Source organism: Zeus faber, assembly GCF_960531495.2.
Source record: "Zeus faber genome assembly, chromosome: 7".
In the NCBI taxonomy this organism is placed as follows: Eukaryota; Metazoa; Chordata; class Actinopteri; order Zeiformes; family Zeidae; genus Zeus; species Zeus faber.
The window spans coordinates 32,974,798-32,997,200 of NC_137203.1; the positions used below are offsets into that span (position 1 = coordinate 32,974,798).

Here is a 22,403-nt window from a genome sequence, read left to right on the forward strand (position 1 = left end):
ACGTTCTCAGTGGGTGTTGGACTCCGCCAAGGTTGCCCCTTGTCCCCGATTCTGTTTCTGATATTCATGGACAGGATCTCAAGGCGCAGCCAGGGTGAGGAGGGTATCTGGTTTGGGAACCTCAGAATTGCATCTCTGCTTTTTGCAGATTATGTGGTTTTGTTGGCATCATCAGACCATGACCTCCAGCATGCACTGGGGCGGTTTTCAGCCGATTGTGAAGCGGTCTGGATGAGAGTCAGCACCTCCAAGTCTGAGGCCATGGTTCTCTGCCGGAAAGCGGTGGACCCTCCGGGTCGGGAGCGAGTTGCTGCCCCAAGTGAATGAGTTCAAGTATCTTGGGATCTTGTTCACGAGTGAGGGGAAAATGGAGCTTGAGATGGACAGGCAGATCGGTGCGGCGTCAGCAGTGATGCGCCCGTTGTACCGGACCTTTGTGGTGAAGAGGGAGCTGAGCCGGAAGGCAAAGCTCTCAATTTACCAGTCCATGTACATCCCAACCACCACCTATGGTCATGAGCTTTGGGTAGTGACCGAAAGAACGAGATTGCGAATACAAGCGGCCAAAATGAGTTTCTTCCTTAGGGTGGCTGGGCTCAGCCTTAGAGATAGGGTGAGGAGCTCGGACATCCGGAGGGAGCTCGGAGTAGAGCCGCTGCTCCTTCGCGTCGAAAGGAGCCAGTTGAGGTGGTTCGGGCATCTGATCAGGATGCCTCCTGGGTGCCTTCCCTTGGAGGTTTTCCGGGCATGTCCAACTGGTAGGAGACCACAGGGTAGACCCAGAACGCGCTGGAGGGATTACATATCCCAGCTGGCCTGGGAACGCCTCGAGGTCCCCCAGGAAAACGTTGCCGGGGAGAAGGGGGCCTGATGCTCCTTGCTCAGCCTGCTGCCACCGCGACCCGGCCCCGGATCAGCGGAGGAAAATGGATGGATGGATTGATGGATCTATAAACAACTGATCACTCCTCCAAGAGGGGGAGAATCACCATGGGTGAGACAAATAAACATGATTTACACAAAAACATAAACATGGATGACATGTATTGAAAAACAGTTAATTAGGTTCAGGAAAACTGGAACTACAACTGGTCAAGTGGCCTCTTCCTGTCATAGTTATGGCAGTAAATGAGGGAGGAAAGGAGAGAAATGCAACCAGGAGGGTGCTGGGGTGCACTCGAAGCAGGTGTGGTGGTGTGTACGTGTGTGATGTGACCACCTATATGTATGTGTGTGTGTGTGTGTGTGTGTGTGTGTGTGTGTGTGTCCACCGGTGAGTGTACATGACTTATCCCCATTGGTGCTGGTGTAGAAGGTCGGTATTATGTCGCAGCGCCTTCAAGCAGCCGAACGGGCCCCGAAGCCCCCCAAACTCTGCAGCCTTGTAGACATCCTTCGGCTGCAGGAAAGCGCCGAGTACACTGCCCTGCGGCCACAGAAGACCCCCGGGCCCCCAGAGAAGCCTGAGGGCTTCACACGGAGGATCACACGGATTTAATAACACTGGGTTAGGGTTGTTGCATCTGGCTACAGAGCCCCAGAGGGAACTGAGTTGGTCCAGGAGGGGCGGGAAGATGGTAAGCGAAGCACTGGTCTCTTAGAGCCAGGAAAAAAACAAACCAATTCAGATTTTTACATCCGCTGCCGACAGATTATCCAAACAGTGGCATCTATACTGGACATAACATACTAACCCTGGAACATGACATAGTGTATCCGTAACAGTCAACTAATGTGGGAACAGACTCTATATGGAATTTCTCCATAAAGGAGACGATGTGGAAATGACTACCTACTGCCTTTGCCGGATATGTTTTATCTAGCAATGTTTCGGATTTCATGTGGGAAAGGAGATTCTGACACGTACCACCTACCTAAATGTTGTTCCAGACCAAGTACACCCCTCCATGGATACGGTATTGTAACGGGTGTGGTTAGGACCCAATTGCAGCTCAAAGACAGGCAGGGATATTTGGTAATGTCTTTTATTTGTAGAGCGGACGGAAGACAGGCAGGGGGCAGGCAGGATACGTCGTCGGGGACAGGCAGGTTCGATAACGGGGAGTGCAGACAGAAGACAGGCGGGGGGGCAGGCAGGATACGTGGTCGGAGCGAGGCAGAGTCGGTAGCGGGGAGTCGATCCGGAGAACGCTGGAGAGTCTGGTGCACGCATCGAAGACAATCTGGCAATGGGTGACTGGTGAGAGAGGCATATATAGTGGTTAGATTGCAGATCGGGAACAGCTGTGTGCGCAGGTGAATGGAGTTGGGCTAATGGGACAGGTAAGGAGAGGGAGGGGAAGGTAGAAGAAAGCTGAGATCATGACAGGTATTCCCCGACTGGCAGTAGCCTCTTTCAGCAGGATAATGCACCCTGCGACACTGCAATAATTTAGTATGGGAGTCTCACCCTACCTGCCCACAGGTAGGGTTTTAGCGAGGGAGTCTTTCTTGCCGTGGTGCACCAACCTGACGAGAGTTATTGAGAGTTATATACTTATTGGACAGAGGAACAAAAAGTCTTGCTGGTTAGAACTATGAATAATTAATAATAATAATAATAATAATAATAATTTCTGGCGCAGGAGGAATGGCGTTCCGCTGTCTCCTGGTGGGCTGACAAACCTGTGCGCCAATCCCCTCTGCAAGACAGACAAACATTAAGAAAGCTCCCTGCTACATTAAGAAAGCTGCCTCGAGTTGGAAGAATCATCGCCCTGATTGATCTGACTTGAGGCAGCTTGGCGACCACGGGAAAGGGAAACGTGCTGATGTCTGCAGCCGGTGCTTGAGCCCCTTGGTTTGCCACAAACCCTCACCGCCCGACTGGCAGCCAACTCCCCCCCAAGAACTACTTCACCTCTTTCTTGGTCTTGGGTCTTGGCATGTTTGTGACTACAGCGGTTTTATCAAGCTGGGGTCAGACCAGGCCTTCACCCAAGTGGTACCCCAGATATCGTACCTCCCTCCATCCCATGGCACACTACTTTGGGTTGACGGTGAGCCCAGCCCGCCTCAGGGACTCAAGCACTGCACCCACATGGTGCATATTCCGCTCCAAGTGTACGAAAGTGGTACAAGCCAAACAGAGTGGAATGCCGATTTTTCCTTGGACTCCCGAAACCAGGGAATCTGCGAGTAGCCCTTGGTTAAATTCAGTGTCATGAAAAAACAAGCCATTTCTAACCGGTCAAGAAGTTCATCGACCCGGTGCATTGGGTAGGCGTCGCACTTTGACACCGTATTCACCCTTCGGTAGTCTACACAGAACCGGACCGACTCATTGGGCTTACTCAATAGTTACTGGTGGACTCCTCTATTATGCCCATGTCCAGCATGGCCTCTAATTCCGCCTGCACAATCTTGCGTTTGTGTTCAGGCGGGTGTTACTGTTGAGAGCGTTCCTTCGCCCCCAGTCGTCTCCACACGGTGGTGTATGAGGGACGTGAGGCCTGGCAAGGAAGATAAAACATCAGAGAAGCAACACTGAAGTGCAGCAACATCTGCCCTCTAGGAGAGATGGTCCCATAACAGGGCCGCAGTATGATCAGCCGCTTTTTGATCCTCATGCCCCAACTCTTCCTTTGACTGGCATGACCAGAGCCACGGACATCCCCTCCCTCCGTTCTTATAAAAGGGTTTAGGTGATAAATCTGTGTCGCTCCCTGCCTGTCAGACTGTTCAACCTCATAATCAACCTCGCCAACCCACCACAAAAGGCCCTTGCAATTTTTTGCAAGGGCCTTTTTAAGAGATGGACGTAGGGAGCAACACTAACACCTTGTCTCCTGGTGCAAATTATCTGAGCTGAGCCTCTGAGAGGTCTCAGAGGCGCTGACGTTCCAGAGCTTGGAGCTGTGATAACGGCCAAAAAACAGCGCGTGTAACTTTGCTCTCAGGTCCATAACATACTTTTTTTCGTTCTAACTGGTGCTAGGACCTTTCTTGCCGTGGTGTGCTAAAATGACGACAGTTTATATTGGACAGAGGAACAAAAAGGCTTGCTGGCCAGAAGTATGAATAATAAATAATAATGATGATGATGATGATGATGATAATAATTATAAACATTTCAGGTGCAGGAGGAATGGCGTTCCGCTCTATCTTCTGGTCGCCTGACGACCCTATGCGCCGATCGCCCCTGCAAGACAGACAAACATTAAGAAAGCTCCCTGCCTGGAGTCGGACCAGTCAGCGCCGCACGGCCACTGATTGGTCTGATTCGAGGTAGCTTGGGCAGTCGCGGGAAAGGAAACCATGCTGTCATCTGCAGCCAGTGCTTGACCAAGCCCCTTGGTCCGCCACACTGAGGAACATGACGAAGAGTTCAAGGTGTTGACTTAGCTTCCAAATTCCCTAGCTCTCAATCCGATCTAGCATCTATGAGATGTGCTGGAAGAACAAGCCCGATCCATGGGGGCCCACCTTGCAACTTACAGGACTTAGGATCAGCTGCTAACATCTTGGTGCCAGATACCACAGGACACCTTCAGAGGTCTTGTGGAGTCCAGGCCTCAACGGATCGGAGCTGTTTTGGGGGTTTTAATGTTGTGGCTGATGGGTGTATATCCCACCCCTTGATTCACCTCAATAAGAAATTATGTAAGGAAATAAATTGTGCTGAGAAAGCAAATATTAATATATAATGACAAAAATAATAGGATCATATAAATAGTACAGTACAGTAAAAATAATTAAATGTGTAAATGTCAATGGCAGGAAATATGAACACTGGCCCCAGCCAAAACTCTATATTCATGTTGAAGGTTGATGTTATATTAGTGAATTTTTTTCGTCTTGGGGGGGCGGATTTTGTTCGTTATCCTGATCTCCTGACTGTGTTAAAGGATCAGGTTCACCTCATATCACGCTTATATACTTTGACCACTAGGGAATGCAACGGCTTACACTATCTTCAACCAAATTTGTGCACTCTACAAGGAGGGGGGGGTTAGATGCTGTAGGCTTGAATAAAAATAAATGACTCACAAACTCACTAAATTAAATTGTTTCTTTGATTGCAAAATTCAGTTTACTTTTTAGAATGAACACAATCAGATCGAGAACTGACTCTTTTGGAATCAACTCTCCATCCCTAGTCCGTACCCTGCAGGCGCGTTTGGTCACATCACCTGCAGAATTTCCTCCGCAATGAGATGAGCGGCAAAATAATTTTTTTGCAAGAAAACCACAGTTTACAAGCAAAGTGGGAGTTTTTCTTCACCGAGTTTAAGGCCCTGTTCACATGTATGCGGATATTTTTGAAAACGTGTCTTGGCCTCCCGTCCCCACAAAAAGTGCCTTTTGGGTCACAGAAAACAAAGCTCTTGGAAAATAGCCTTCCAGGGAGAAGATTTTTCAAAACTCAGTTTTCGTGTATTCGTGTGGACAGGCAATACGGAGCTTCTGACTTTATCACCTAAACTTTTGCATTTGCACATGCATCAGGAAGCTACGAGCCAACGGACGACAATCATTGTGATGTCCGCGGCTTCTCCATTAACAGTTTAAATGTCTTTCAAACAAACTTTAGGAAATGTTGTGTATGAATATTATGATCTTGGCGCTCAAGAGGAAGCCCAATATGCATGTTCCTAATGTTCTTCTGTGGGGTTTGACATCAAGTTTTATGAGATATTATCGCCCCCTACTGGCCTGGAATACTTATGAGTGTTTAAAATAGTTTTTGCCTCCTCGAAGGGGGGAAACCGCGTTTTCAGAAAAATGTTGATAGGGCCTAAGGCTAAACCATAATGTTTCATCTGTTGCAGACAGTGTCTGTGATGGAGGACTTAAATTTGACCCTATACCACCATGAATGAAGAAAAAACAATGCTAGAATCACTGATTTTAAGTCAAAAATACACAAACAACAGAGATTATTTGCCTGAGCAACAACAGTACAGGAGTCTCGTCTCAGGGAGTGATATGCTGTCTCTTGAATTGGCAAAATCAAAAAAGCCATTTTCAGACAGAGATGGTTAAAAAGATAGAAGAAGAAAAAGAAGAAGAAGAAGGAGAAGAAGAATCATTATTTGTTGCATGGCACACACACCACAACACATGCACTCATGCAGTGATTGCAACCAACACACACACACACACACACACACACACACACACAATCACACACACACACACACACACACACACACACACACACACACACACACACACACACACACACACACACACACACACACACACATGCTTCAAATGGTGGCCAGTGAAATTATATCTCTGCTTTTGACCCATCCTGGCTTATCCTTCCTCTGGGGGTAGCCAGGAGCAGTGGACAGCATACACAGCGACGCACCCAGAGACCAGTTACAAATGTCCATCACTGGTCAGACGACTATGTCAGATTACATTTTGTGCCTCCAACCACCGCCAAAGTTGCCCACCTCTGCCCTAACGGGACATGGGGTAGAAAAAAAATGTGTTCCGCATCTTGAGAAGGTTTTGCTTTGAAAGAAATTGGGAATAAACTAGGGTAGCACCCATACCATGTGTTTCTGTATTGGTTATGATTACTGAGTGATCGTACTCAATTACCATCATTGAGATTGTTGATTCTTTTTAAGACCCTGTGCTTGTTATTTTTAGTGACTGATTTATTCACTGCTTTGTCAAATCAAAAATTAGATACATCATGAAACTGTCATCACGAACACGCAACGCAATGCAACCCCATTGATATCAGGTAATGGCGTTAGATCATTTCGCAAGAATGACTACACAAGTGTAGTATCAGACCTGACACTCAATTCCATTTATCCCCTTGTGTTAATGTTAGTTACTAGGAAATAAGAGAAGTTAATGTCATGTAGTGTAACATTAGATTGTCATCTCCACAGACTTGAAAATGTATACGTATTCACAAAGTGCCTGTGTTAACGTTGACGAGAAGTAAAACCGTTAATGTCATAAAGTTTGATTTTGGGTGTTGAATGTTTTTTGTGATTTGTTGGAAACAAGATATCAGCAATCTTTCTTATATTTTCCCTCTTTTTGAGCACTCCCACATAAACTAGAGTGCACAAGGACAGTTTCGCTACTTTTCAATCCAGGCCTTCAACGTTTGCCCAGTTGGACAGCATTGAAGCACAGTCCGAAGCTGCAGCAGTGAGTGTTTCTCAATAGTCAAATCTTCAGCGAGGTTGTACCATGAGCAGTTATGAATGATGGGAATCAACAATTCAGGAAGGCCTGATCTGAAAAATAGCTGACCTACCATTTAATAGAGACATGCAGAATGGGAACGTTTGAGTGCTGAAGGGTCCAGTTTCAGCCCTCAGGTAAGACATGTATACCCGTCGCGCCTCCACTCTCCGACGGCCAGCCTCAGCGTTACGATTGGAAAGCATGATTGAATGTACGGATGAAAAACTATATCCTGTCTGCATGCTTTTGATGTGGAGGTGGGGCAGGACAGATATTTATGTACATGCGCTATTTATGTGGGAACCTTTAAGAGTCATAGGATTTAGTTACTGGGAAGGAGCCCACATTACACACACACACACACACACACACACACAGACACACAACCCACTCTAACATAATGACACAGAGAAATAAAAGAGGATTTGACATACATGTAATCATGTGTACTTTTCATGCAAACATGTAATCACGCCTACTCTTTATAGATCCACCTACATTGTATGTATCCATCGATTCAGAGCCCCATAATGAATTTAAACATCTTGGCGGTAGACAAAGGCATCTCCCATTAAAATAATTGTCCCTATTTTATCTCAGCTTTAAGAAACGGTCGAACCTGGAGGGTTTTCTCCAGGGCAGAACAGAATGATTCTGTGGTTGAGGAATGGACGTAGATGTAGACGTCGATGTAGAAACATTTCATATTTACTTCACAGTGTTGTCTTAACTATGAACTTACCAGCGCCAAGTGGTGTTTTCAGTCTTTAATGAGTTCTGAGAATCTTACTTATTTAATTTTTTTGGGCAATAGTTAATTTTACTGGTTACATTTTTAATTTGCTTTGTCTGGTGTTTTGGTCTTCATCGGACTGCAGTGGACTGGCCTATAACACGGTCCCTACAATGTTCTACAAATTCTGTCTCAGTTTTCCCTGAACATTGCTTTAGATTTGTCATATCTTCCTTTGTTAAAAAGTTCAAGGGTAAACGCTGTTTTTAAAGATTAAAAGCCCATCTTGACGACCACTAATTGTGACCCATCGCATACTTTAGAGTCATTTGGCGGCTTTCGACTTTTTATATTTTTTGCATAATTTGAAAGTGGAGCTTCCAAACAAGTCAAACACTTGTGCAAATCAAAGCCATGACTTGTTAATGACAAGGGTGTGGCAAACTGTGATTCTGAGATAATCACCCTTCAAAGTTTTACCCACACTTGGCTTCATTCAGCCAGCTCCCAGAATGCAAATGGAGTTGGCGGACTAACAAAGCCTCATGGCTAATTAACATCCTGCTAAATGGGCCAATCACGAACAGCGTTGAACAGCGTCAACAACACCAACCTCAACAATTTCTTCCGTTGTAACAACGGGCGTATTGTTGGTCTCCTCCGGTGGTATTTGAAAATATTCAGTTTTATCGTCACATTCAGGTTGACGCTGTTTAAATTGTTCTCCAAGAACGGGATAATATCAGATTCAGCATCGCTGTCGTTCTCCACATTGCTGTCAGAAAACTGACTATCATCGCGGAAAATGAAGTCCAGTAGGTGCTGCTTACACTGACTTGGATCTATCGCACTGGTCAGATTAAGGTCCACGATATTATTTAGATCTTCCTCCACCCGCTTCTCCTCATCCATAATAAAACAGGGTAATGAAAGTTTTCACAGACAAGTGAAACCGGATCCTCGTCTTGTATACGGAAGTGACGGGAGTGACGTCAGCAATTCTTACTCGATGATACACGTTAGTATATACCCCTCCACAACGATGTCTCCGTGTGTATGTAACAGTAGTATGATTTAAAGGTTAAACTCTATCAAAACAGATTCACATTGTGACTTCACATCACATGCTATATGAATGAATGATCTTCACCTGGACTGTAGCTTTAAAGGAAACGATCGATCGGCGTTGTTCAGCGCTATTCAGCGTCTCAGTAAGTGAACTGCGTTTCCCCATGTAATCTAACGGGAATATTTAACTCGGTTTAACATTTTTCTACTATTTATAAATCAAACTCGGTTTTGAAAATACGTTCAGAGATTAAAAAAAAAAAACACAAAGGAATCTGGAAAACTCTCATTTTCCTTCAAGAAAGGTTTTTTGTTTTCAGTTTCGGCCTCAGCCAGTTCAGACTTAGCCCTAATGCAGAGTTCATACTACGTGATTGTGCGCTGATTTTAGGCTCGGAAACAGTCCTTTGGAGATCGCCGAGCAAAGCCCCAGATTGGAGGAAAATCATAGCGAGAAGGAGAAACGTTTTTTTTTCAGCACAGACGGCTATGCCATTGTTTGACTATTGAGTCTTGATTTGTAGAAGAAACACTTGTTTCTCAATAAGTAATGTTTATTTGAATATTAAAAATGATAAATAATAACAAAAATATGAAAATATTTAAACAACACACCTAAACAGTTATGAGCTTTAGCAAAACTAGACTTTAGAATAATAAACAATAAGTTACTTATTACACTATTTTTAAGTTAGAAAAATGCGTGTGTGCAGAAAAATGGACGCCAAAAATGTTTCCTGCTGCTTCTTTGCTGTGGAGCAGATCACAGATCGGTCCTGAAAAAATCCCACCCGTGTTCTCACGGTCCGGTGGCAATGGCACAGTCGGCGAGCTGGTGGTTGCAAATCTCTGCACTTGAGAACCTCTGAACTTGAGGACATTCCGTTGGTAATGGTTTATTTCCCACTTTCATCACCACAATTGTGGAATTACTGGCCATTCTGGTCAAAGGCACACTAACCCTTGCGCAGCCACTTCGCAAACCGTTACTAACCAAAATATTTCTCTCTAATATGTGTTCACTCTGCAACAAACTTGATGAACTTATATTGAACTTTATTTTATTTTTATTTTTTTAATTCAAATTCTATTCAAATTTAGTTTCTGCAGCCCGAATGTAGGTGGGCGGGTGAAGTGTGTGTTGAGGGATACAGCACAGCAACACTGAACCAAATGTCATAAAAGTCGGTTTGGAGCCGGGCGAGCTGCAGTCGACACCCATCAGCGCACACTGCATTTGTTTACCGCCGGATCTTGACCCCCCCAATATGGCAACTATGTTGGAAAATATTACCCACAAAAATACCAGGAAAATTGCGAACCTAATTGTGATTTCAAAGTTTGAAATCGAACACTAATTTTAAACAAATTTTGATTTAAAAAAAATTCATATATATTTTACACTTCTCTAGTTTTAAATTTAAAATTTCTTATTTAAATTCTGCTTTTTTTTTTTTTTTTACAGTGATCAAGAGTCTAATAATAAAATTAAATAATCCTGTCCCAAGTCATTTCCGCCGTCAGATCTCGTGTGTGTTTTTATGACAAAACATAGTTTGGACACCCAACAGACTCGTCGGGATTCCTCTTGGTGAAAGATCTTGTATTGTGTGTCCCCCTGTCACTGATGTTATGTTATGTGTCATGTAGTGTGCAAACCACAAGGCTGCAAGGTTCCCGAACAGGCCTTGCGGCCATTAATTATTGCCTGCTGAGCCACTTGTGTCAACGCTGGGTCTTGTGATTGCGTTGACATTATGGGAACTACTGTCCATATTTATTTTAAAGAAGCCAAAACCAATTTTTTTTCCCTGCGTTGAAGTAGATGCATCAAATAACGTCACAATTTGTTAGTCAGTATTACACTAATTTCGATCAGACGTTACGGTTGTTTTGGCTATCCTAACAACAAATATCATAACTTAAACTGGTTAATGTTGTTGTGGGAGTCTCTACCCACATGGGCAGGTCTAGGGAGGGAGACGGAGTCGTTCAGGCAGTGAAGCACCGACATGGTGACGAGTTTATTCAAACTGGTAACAGAAAGGCTCGCTGGGGAACCTTCCGCACCACAAACAACATGGGGTCCAACCACATATACCAATTATGGCTATCATCGTGAATGAATTTCCGAAAATCATGTTTTTCAGAGTTTTATTAAAGCGCTCCACCATACCGTCGGTCTGCGGATGGTAAACGCTGGTCCAAATTGAGAAGATGCCCAATAACTCATAAAGAAAAGTTCCCGAAGTGTACGTGACATAAAGGAAGTGCCCTGGTCGGTCAGGCTTTCCTTTGGAATCTCAACTCGAGAGATGACCTGAAACAGTGCCTGCGCCACACACACACTGTAATATTGCGCAGGGGCACATAATCCACTAGGCATTGCGCATAATCCACTAAGACTAACACAAAACGAAACCCGTGAGCACTGCAGTCTAACGGCCCGATGAGATATATACCGAATCTTTATAACGGCGCCTCAACTAGGGGAAGGGGCCTCAATGGGGCACTTGGTGTAGCCGGAGGATTGACTAATTGGAACGTGGGACACACAGCACCACATCTGCCCAAATGCCCAGCCAATAGAAGTGGGCCATTATCCGCTGCAAAGTTTTATCATGTCCGAGGTGCCCCGCCATCGGATTATGGTGAGCTGCCTGGAAGAGCATATCCCGGCCGCTTTTCGGCACCATTTTCCTCTCCTGACTGACGATAGAACCTGTCCCTAATCAGTGAAATATACAGGTGAGTGAGCGCGGTATCTCGCCATTGATTTTAACTACCCCCTCAAAGGCCCCACGAAGAGTATCATCCTGCGACTGCTCATCCGTGGAGTTGACCACTGGGACCGGGGCAGACCCCAGTGGGGACTCCTCCGCTCCTGCCCCCGCAGCAACCACTAACGATCCCTCAGCGCCACCGTGCGCCACGCAACACTAATATTTTCCTACCGACTGTTGAGTGCACTCCCCCAGCCTCCTTCATTAACGTGTCAACCCCTGATCGATACCCAAAATCAGGAAGTGCGACAGGCAACGGGAGTGCGATCAGGGAGTGTTAACTGCAGCCTTCACCTTATACTTTTCCCCTGGTAACAATTTCATGCCGCACCACCAGATACATGTGAATATCCCCATGCACACACCGAATCTCCACCGTGATGCCTCCAACAAAGCCCCGGGTCAAACCAGGCGTTGCTGGACCATCATCTGAGAACAGCCAGAGTCCAGCAAAGAGTCTACCCCCTTGTATTCTTACCGATACATTGTAGGTCCCTCCCCAACCGGGGGAGGAGCCCGGCGGACCAGCAACCCGAACCACCTGTCTGACCTCCATCATGGGGCAGTCCCACCGAACGTGGTCAGGTCACCACAGGCCCAGTGAGGTTACGGGGGACAGAGAGGGGACAGCATGGGAAGGGGCGACAGCATCCCGCGGCACCAAAGAGTGAGACGGAGCCCCGGCAGGGCCCCTCCAGGTTTTTGTGCAGGGCTGGGGTCCCGGCAACTCTGGAGGTCCTCCCACTGGGCACCGGGACGGGCTGGGGAGCCAACCGATACCACGTGGGTCCTGGAGGAGGATGCAGGGCCCCCCGGGCATTCTCCATTGCAGCGTGCTCGCGCCACTCCTCATCTCGGTGGCGCTCTTGTCTCCCGGACGCGTCGATGGTGCGATGGCGGCGCCTCCAGGTTCCCGTTCGCAGCGGGTCCACTCCGTCCCTCCGGGGATGCACTCTGGCAAGGATGCGCTCTAGTTGCCAGTGAAGGAAGTCCCGCTCGTCCTCCAGGTCTGTGAGGCGTTCCCGCAGACAAGGGATCGGCTCCTGGGCACCTTTCCTCCGGCACCCTGTCCCTCCCATATCCTGGCCACTTGTTGGAGTCTCTACCCACATGTACAGGTCTAAGGAGGGAGTTGTTCGGGCAGTGGAGCACCAACATGGTGAGGAGTTTATTCAAACGGGTACCAGAAAGGCTCACTGGCAACACAGGAACATAACATAAAAGGCACGAGCAGAGTTTGTTTTTAGTGGTTGTGCTCCAGACCGCAGGCTTTTCCACGTCCTGTGCCCCGGCTCTCCACTGAAAGACAGAACAACATATAAGAAGACTCTCCCAGCCGGGTCCGACCAATCAGCGTTAAAGGGCTGATTGGGCAGACCCGGAAAAGTTGCGCCACCTTGGCCAAGCCAGCCCCGTCTACTGCAGACATGGCTTAACCACACCCCCCTCATCTGCCACAGTAGTCTTTCCTACATGTTACGTTTGACTAGAGGAATAACCATACCTTAATATTACGTAATATTTAACTCCTCTCTAGTCTATATGCACTAGAACAAAGTGCCCGACGACCATTTCCCCCTAACTCATCCCTGATCCTTCTGGCCCCTCACCCCAGCTCTCTCCATTGCTCTTCCCCCCAGCCTCACCCTGACTGTCCTTCCTTAGAATCAGAAACATCAAACTTTTGCCAGGCAGATGGAGGCCAATAATTTGTTTTGGTGTTACATAACGGCAACAACAGAACAACAACAATAATGAACATAGAACGTAGACACAGAAGCATAGCACACAGCAACTTAAATTAACAATAACTAGAAATAAATTAGCAATAATATAGGCACATAAAGGGCTAGGTGCCTATATGTGCAATCTGATAATAATCATACTTGTTATCGTTATAATTATTGTTTAATCTATATAGGATAGAGTAGGATGCAGAAATGCAGCTCCTTCAATCGAATTATAGCAACTTCTTATAGACAATGTTGTCTGTTATTCCCTCCTCATCACCTTTAATAAATACTTTCACGCTGCTGGCTCACTTTCCCCTGGAGAAGGCTGTGTAGAGCTCGCCTGACAAAGGTGACAGTAAGCTCATAATTTCTGTCATGGTGAGGAATCCTTGGTAGGAAGATCCTTTGGCCCTATTTTGTCCCTACAGAAATCTCGCACTCAACCAGCTTGTCCATCATTCTCACCACCACCATCCTGGTGCAGTTCTTGAGAGATTTTGTGACTTGGAGCAAGGGGCGTTTCGCCTCAATTCATTAAATTGAATTTATTTTCAAAATGGAAAAGTTCAAGTTAAGACTCGCTGAGCTGGTTCACGCATACAGGAATATTTACGACTCGTCTTTGGGCAAGTAGCTCGAGGCTGAAGTTGGCTCCTTATTCCTTATTTGAATCTTCCATTCCACCTTAAAACATATAATATAATATATGCAGTATGTGTGTGTATATATATATATATATATATATATATATATATATATATATTCACAGAACTAACCTCAGCTTTCAGTTTAACAGTTGTTCTATCATCTGTTATGTTCAGAATATGTTTTGATTGAATTATTTGTTTTCGATCAGAGAGTCTCACACTGTGATACGGTATTACAGACTCTTGTTAAGTGAGGAATCAACAAAGTACTCACACAAACAATATGAAAACAAATGTAATATTTTGTAAATTTAAATACATTTTATAAATTTCATATATTTCACTTTTTAATTTAATAGTTATTCATTTGTACAGGTTTTTTATATAAATATATATATATATATATATATATCGAAGACGTTTTTGTTTTTTTCCTGGAAATACGTCTGAAAAAGTGGTGTCGTCTTATATTAGGTGTCTAGACTTTTAAATGGCAATATACGGTAGAATATGTGAGTACGTGGTTGATCCTTCACTAAACAAGAGTCTTTTTTTACTGAACCTCCGCGTGTCCCCCGGTAGACCCGGTGCTCTGTCCTGGTCGGCAGTGCGCTCTGCGGCACCTGTAGAGTCTGGACGGAGCACACTGCATCTCTTTTTATTTATTTATTTATTTTTTACCTTTTTTTGATTTAATGAGCATAAATCTGTCCCTGCACCTGCTCAGCTGGTAGATTAAAAAAATATATAAAAATCTTGTACTACTACGTCCTGCTCCAATTGCTATTTTTTTCTCACCTGCCCCCTTCTCACAACGGAGAAGGTGCCAGATGCTAACAAAAACGAATTGAATGTTTATGTAATTAAAATAAAAACCACCCTATGCAAAGGCCAGACCCCTGAACAGTGTTTTGGCAAAGTTTGGAGGCGATCTGAGGAATGGTATGTGATGCAAATCGGTATACACGAACACACACACGACCCGTTGCTCAATTATAGTAGTATGGATATGGTAACAGACTATGGTAGTGTTAGGATATACTACTATATAGCGTCACCAAACTTCGATTTTAAAACATTGGCATAATTTCTTAAAGAGGTATCCCCATTGGATATGCCGTCAGTTTATATGTTAAAATAAAACACGTTTCTGAGTTCATGAGTTAAAGATGTTCTGTGAAAATATAGATATAAAACTTTAGTTGAAAATGTCACGATTGTCAGTGTTGTTAGAAAACACGCCATCCGTTGCCTTGCTATTTTGACTAAATACATGTGATTTTATTTTATTTTTTTAAATGCACAAGTGACATTTAGAATTGTTAATGGCACTGCAGGGAAGGATCCATAAGTTGAGGAAGTTAATGTGTGTTCTTTTGTCATTGGACAGCCCTATTGCAGTTTCTATTGTGAACAGAAATATCGATCCATGGTGTTACATTGAGCCCAACTGCTGAAAAGTGATCATTTCTGCTGCCATGGGAAAAAGTGATTGAGTAAGTTATGGAGGTGGGAATGGTTAAAAAAAAAAGTATCCAAAATATCCATGATTTACTGTTGCCCCACAATGGTGGTTTATTAATTAATTATGGCCCCCTCAACAACCGACATCAGCACTTTTCCCGAATTGACAATTTAACTTTTGTTCTCTCTTGCTGCTCACCAGTCTTCACTAATTGCTTGAAGTCGCAGAAGAAAAGGCTCAGGGGTTGACTTCGTGACTTGTGCTATAACTGGCTTCCTCACATTTTTGTTTCCGTTGTAAACCCATCAGCAGAAAATCCATGTCTCTATTCAGTTAATGTTTATGGGTGGCTGGCTTTTGTGGCGGATCATATTCATTTAGCAGATCCTAATTTGTCCTTCATGTTCCTGATATAGTTCTTTCGGCAAGTTATTGGATGGTATGTGATTGGAGCTTGGGGTTGGTTTTCTATTTTTCTCATCCCATAGTTGGGTTGGGTTGGCTCCAATAGAAAAATGTCTTCAGAGAACCTCAGTCTGAAAGTTTTTTTTGGAACCAAAGATAATTCTTCAATTGGCATGCCTCCAAAGAACCATTTTCCGTTCCAAGATTCAAGATTCAAGATTCAAGATTTTTATTTGTCACATACATATACATACTTCCATACATATATGCAGTGAAATGTAATGCAACGCACCCGGTGATAGCACACAATAAGTCCTAGGAAAAAGTACAAAAATAAAATAAAATAAAAAGTAGAAAATTCCTTTCTAATAGACCGACTAACTGACTCCTAAAACGTAATACAGTAAACGTAATACAGTTCCAGGTGGCACCCTTACTTTTTCAGTATGCTTACTGAAGCTAGATTCTGGGCCGCAAAAGTATCTTTCATCAGTAGAAAATTGCCATCAATTATAAATTAGACTTCACCCTCTTCCATTTGACAGTTGAGCCGAAGTAGATAAACAGTTGCCCCCCCAGCAATGCTGCATTAATCGTTCATTTCATGGGTTTAAAGAGCAAAGTTAGTGAGGAGGAGAAATTCCCATTCCATTATCGTCCGGGAAGCGCAAAGCGAACACATCAGCAATGAAGCCGAGCATCGAGATGATTTCAGATGGAGACCCCCCACCCCCACCCCAATTCTCCACTTCTTTTTCTTTTTTAGCAGCATAGCAATTACACAAAAAGATGGCTGTTAGGAGTCTGTTCTTTTTTTACCCTACTTTGTCCACCATTGGTTATTGTCATAATGATCCATGGCCCAATCGTATGGTTCCTGCTTACAAAAGGCCTCTCCCCCAAACTCTTTCATTCCTTATATCTCTTTCAGAGAATCAGAGGGACAAATACATCACCAGCACTATCGAAAGCACATCAATCTCGTTTTAAGGGGATTGTCTCACATGAGATTCCGCCAGACAAAGGGCTTTCGGACCCAGTCTTTTGTTTATGGGGCCGCATGCTTGTTTTTGGCCGGGGGAGGGTTGCTTTTCTGAAATAATTGTTTTATGGATCACAGCTGTGGCACAGTTTTGATGCCGGTAATATAGATAAAGACAAGGGCGCAGCTAATTCCCGTTCTGTTTCTACTGTCTTTGTAAAGGGGATGTTCCTTTTTACACAAGTTAATATCGGTCTCTGAGATCCCCAAAACATGTTTTTGAAAATTATTTTGCTGAAAATACCACTTAGATTATACATTCTAGCCATTCTAACATACCTCTATACCATCCAAAACAGGCTGTTTTTTTCCGGTAGGAGCCAACCTCCCGAGGCCCACAGTTGTTGAGCCAATTGGGTTTGAGCACAAGTTCCGGGTTTTGTTGTATTTACTCCATAACTTTCACTGATTTCACCTTATAAGTCCACCAAAATCTGTTTCTGAACAAATTTGAGGCGAGAAATAAGTAATTCAGTTGCTGAATCTTCACTCATATTAGATCTACAAGGCCTATTTTAAAAGTTAGTTCCGACTTTCGTTGCCGTTTTCCAAGCTTGTGGGGGACACGGACACCACACTGCGATGCACCAGGACTCTCAGACGCAGGGAGTTTTTGTTTCATGTAAACGCTGTCAAATGAAATAAATAAATATATCTACATTAAAAAAAAAATTTAAACACACAGCGGATCGCGTGCCCCAGCTTACAGTCTATGTACCGCATACTTATTATTATTATTATTTTTTTTTTTTTAAGAAATACACAGCACTATTATTTCACGTTTTCTGAAATAGACAGCTCACAAAAAAACTAACTGAGTCGTATTTCAGTCTGTGTTCGTAGGCCCATCAGAGACCCGAATGTACTGTATGTGCACAAGCACTCAGAGCACGAAGTTTTGCATAATAATTTAAAATAATTGTTTATTTTTCTTTTTAAATTGCTTTATTTAAAAGGGCATTGGCCACAATTGACCAAGATATACAGTATATCGCAAATAGTTAAAGCCTGATTTACAGTCGCCACAGCCGCAGTGGCATTAAGTAACGTCATTGCCGCACTCTGAACAGCGCCGCGCAGCGATTTTGCGAGAGTGCTTGCATCTTCCAATTTTTGGAACTCCACACTGTGTGCTTCAGGTAATTCAAGATCGACGATCCATCTATGCCTGTCTACAAGAATAACCAGATGCCATTGAATTCATGGAAGGAGATAGCGCCTGTATTTGTACAAAGATTTGCACAATTTTAATACCTCAGGACTTCTTTGTAATGTTAACAAAGAGGGAAGATGTTTTCTTAATTTTTTTGTTACTGTAGATAAGGCTCTGCGCTGTCTCCCAAAGAGCAGAGAAACAGGTAAATCTTTTGTTTTAATAGTGTCTCTCCGCTCACACACCAGGATGGCCAAATGAAGCTATAATTACTGAACTTAATTGATGTGTTCTCACCTCCCTAGACGATACATCAGACCTCACCACCACCCCCATTCACCCGACCACTCCTCACTGTATGGGCCTTCGCCTCTGTTGTTTGCACTATATATCAGAGGCTATTGATCTCTATTATGGTAAATCCGATAGGCACAATGGAACTCTATCAGCAAAACGCAGGTTAATTATCTCAGGGTCAATCGCCCTGGAATCCTGAACAAAAAGCCTGGTCATCTCTCTTTTATTGCTTTGTGTTAAATTGCGAATACAAATTATTATCTGGGCCCTTCCAATTCTGTTAATAAGAGCCTCTGTCTTTAAACAGGGTTAATTACCTCCAATTTTGCCTTTTGATTGAGTTTTGTACATTTTTTTAAGTTGCACAAAGAAAAGGCGAGGAGTGCTATGTCAGTTGAAACATTGTTTTTCCTCATTATTTTCACCGTATTACATTTTGTTTTGGTGTCTATAATATTGTACATATCGTACATCTCTGTAATAAGGTGAACATTTTCTACTTTTTTGGTGTCAAATAGATTGCATTGGTCGTATCAAGTAACCCAAAGTTCTGTGGCATCAATGCCAAAGTTTGACAGAGACGTTTTTGATAGAGATGATGTGAAGGGATGGAATGGACAATTACATTTTTTTTCACTGTCTACATTGAACATGCAGTTTTACATCACATAAACAACATTACACATTACACATTGAAACAACACTGCAAGTGAGGGAGAGAGTGGGAGCCAAAAAAAGACTTTAAAGTAAAGTTAGATTTATCTACTGCTAGGAGAGCTGTCAGATATTTGAGCGGCGCTGGATAAATTGGCTTTATGGGGGGGGGGGGGGGCGGGCATCGATACAAGGGACCCAAGTTAATGGAATTGATCGCGGATATTGTGTTTGCTTTCTGCAGGGACCCCGGTGAATCGGATTCCAATCATGGCCAAGCAGGTGCTGGATCTGTACATGCTCTACAAGCTTGTCACCGAAAAGGGCGGCTTAGTGGAAGTCATCAATAAGAAAATATGGCGCGAGATCACCAAAGGCCTTAACCTCCCTACTTCTATCACCAGCGCAGCTTTCACTCTCCGAACACAGTGAGTATTGGCAGGAGCGATAACCTGACAGATAACCTGGCTGATAACCTCACTTTAAAAAAAAAAACAGCTTTGAGCCGGGACTCGATGGCGTCAATTTCTGATGCTGTGTTGTCGATAATAACGCACGCAATCTTTCACTGATTGTGTGTTTCTTTTTTTTGGGGGAGGGGGGGTTCTCACTCCGAAAATTACGTAACGCTCGGAGGGGGGGATTGTCACTCCCAAAATAATGTAACGCTCGGAGAGAAGTGGGATTAGCGCTTGATGCCGCTTGCCCAGACAGCGCTCTGACATAATAACATTCATCTCCTCTAATGAGGGTGACGTCTATCGCTGAAGTCCCTGCCTATCACTGGCAAGAATTATGGCATTATAGATGCATACACATTTTATTCCATTTTCGTCATAGAGAGTTGATAGATTTCTTATTTGCACGCAACACAACAGCCCATTAAAAAAAGTGTGATTGTAGAACATTAAAAAGATTCTTAATATTCAGAAGTAATGTACACTATGTGGCTAAGTTAGCTGTTCATAGCTGTTTTGAGATTCTGAGTCAGGAGGTAAAACGTCTGATTGGAAATCATACGATAAATGAACCCTGCACAAGGTAGGAGGGGCCAAGATTTTTGGGGTGTAGACACATAATGCTAAGGTTTCCTTTGCATTCAAAATTGATAGATTGTGATAAAAAGCCATGATTAAAAAAAATAAGCCGTTATTGAGGAATGTGTGTGGAGCAGCGTGATTGAAGCATCCGCCATGGCCTCATCAAATTATAATGCAATTCCATTGAAACGTGTTGAACTGGCCTCAAACTGGCACATTTCTCTGTCCCTCTCTCCTTCTCTCTCTCTTGCCCTCTCTATCCCTCTCTACAGGTATATGAAGTACCTCTACCCGTATGAATGTGAGAAGCGGGGGCTCAGCTCTCCCGGGGAGCTCCAAGCAGCCATCGACAGCAACAGGCGCGAGGGCCGCCGGCAGAGCTATGGCTCGGCCATCTTCGGCTACTCCCCTGTGGGCACGCCCACCCTACTGTCCTCCCCCAAGATGCAGATGGCCCACCTGCCTATGGTTGCCCACAACGGCGATCACATGACTCACACCGCTGTCATAAAGAAAGGTGAGGACCATTGTAGACCGTCTCTCTTGCATGAGCGATTGCATTCGGGCTCAATTGCTTCTACCTGGCTATCCTTAGTTAAACGGATTACGGATTAGAATTTTTTTATTAACTAAATACTTTTTGGTTACTTTTGATCCAAATTTCACCTCTCAAAATCAAGCAACCTTCATTTAGTTTTTTGCATAAGTGCAACTTATTTGTGCAAGAAAAAAAGATTTGAAATTGAGTTTTTGTGTCATATTTGAATTTCAAAGAATTGAATTCCAAAAAAAATATTCAAATACCTACTTGTTTTAAAGGTGAACTATTTCAATGTTATGAATTAAAAGTAGTTAAAGTTTCAATATATAAAATTCAATGGTTTTAAATATTCAAAATATTATGGCATCTATTTGTCACTTGCCGTTTGATTTGTTCATTGCTATACAAATAGCATAAAAATAGCTCAATATAAAAAAATATCCAAAAAAGAGTATACAAAACAAAAACTGAAATATATAAAATAAACAGAATATACAAAGTACAATTCTATGTACAATACAAATGTAGGTATAGTTATACAGGGTTTAAGCTATTACTATGTAATTACTAATGATTACTTATGATTACATGTCTACAATGTTGTTAAGATTCAAGATTCAAGAGGTTTATTTGTCACATACATATACATACTTCCATACATATATGCAGTGAAATGTCTTCGCACCGCACCCGGAAATTATGCACAATAGTTACTAAAACGAACAAAATAGCTAACCTAATTTCTGCCTGGCTAACTAACTGAAACTAACTGATTCCTAAAACATAATGCAGTTAGTGAATAGAATAATATAAATAAAATAAAATAAAAATAAGACGCAAAAAGGTAAGAAAGAAAGTAAGGTAAGGTAAGATGAAAAGGTATTACACTGTTATGTGTAAATGTTATGTGTATATGAGTGAATAATTATTTTTATTATATTAATATAATAATAAACTTTTTTTGTATAGCACCTTTCTTTCAATATTTGCATCTCAAAGTGCTTTGCAGACATTAGGGGAGAAAACAAAACAAAATTATCAGTTATAAATAAAATAGTTAATATTTAAATAAAAATTAAGTAAAATAAAATAATAATAAAAACAATGGTAAGAAGAACACAGTCATACTAGTCAAATGCCAAAGTAAACATGTGAAGTTTGAATATTAACCACAAAAAAAATACCCAACAATTTTGATGGCACCCAGAAATAGAAATGTCCATCCATCTATTTTAATCTGGCCCTGGCTGCGAGCGATGACGCGGAACCTTCCTCTTGATGCGATCGAAAAATAGCGAGCCAGTCCTTTAAGGAGAAGTCTGCATCTTCTCATTATAGAGAAGAAAATACGGATTTCGCAATAGCTGCCACAACAGTTCCATACATTCATTCTCACATAAAATGTGAGCTGCATGGTTGGCGCTCATGGGGAGGAAACATCTTGCAGGACTTCCTCATACCAAACGCTGCCAATTTCCCTGTCAACCCAGATCCGGAGGGGGGGCAGGGGGCAATCCTTTGGGCCTTCGTGGGAAAAAAAGAAAATAGGGCAGACAGAAGCTCTAAGGGTGGTATCATATTGCGTGCTGTAGATACATGTTGTTTTGAAATGGGGCAATTTTGCTGCGCAGGCTGTGAAGGTATTTTTTATCTCTTGGGTGTGATCAACTCACTAAAA

At 43.2% G+C, this 22,403-nt stretch overlaps 1 protein-coding gene across 1 annotated transcript in view; it reads left to right on the forward strand.

The window, feature by feature from the left end:
- The window catches only part of arid3c (AT rich interactive domain 3C (BRIGHT-like)), a gene marked incomplete at its 3' end in the record, with an annotated part of 82,354 nt that overhangs the window by 55,137 nt on the left and 4,814 nt on the right, over window positions 1–22,403 (forward strand). The window contains 2 exon segments of the mRNA XM_080004332.1: window positions 19,389–19,572; window positions 20,457–20,701. Coding sequence (XP_079860458.1) covers window positions 19,389–19,572; window positions 20,457–20,701 — 429 coding nt within the window.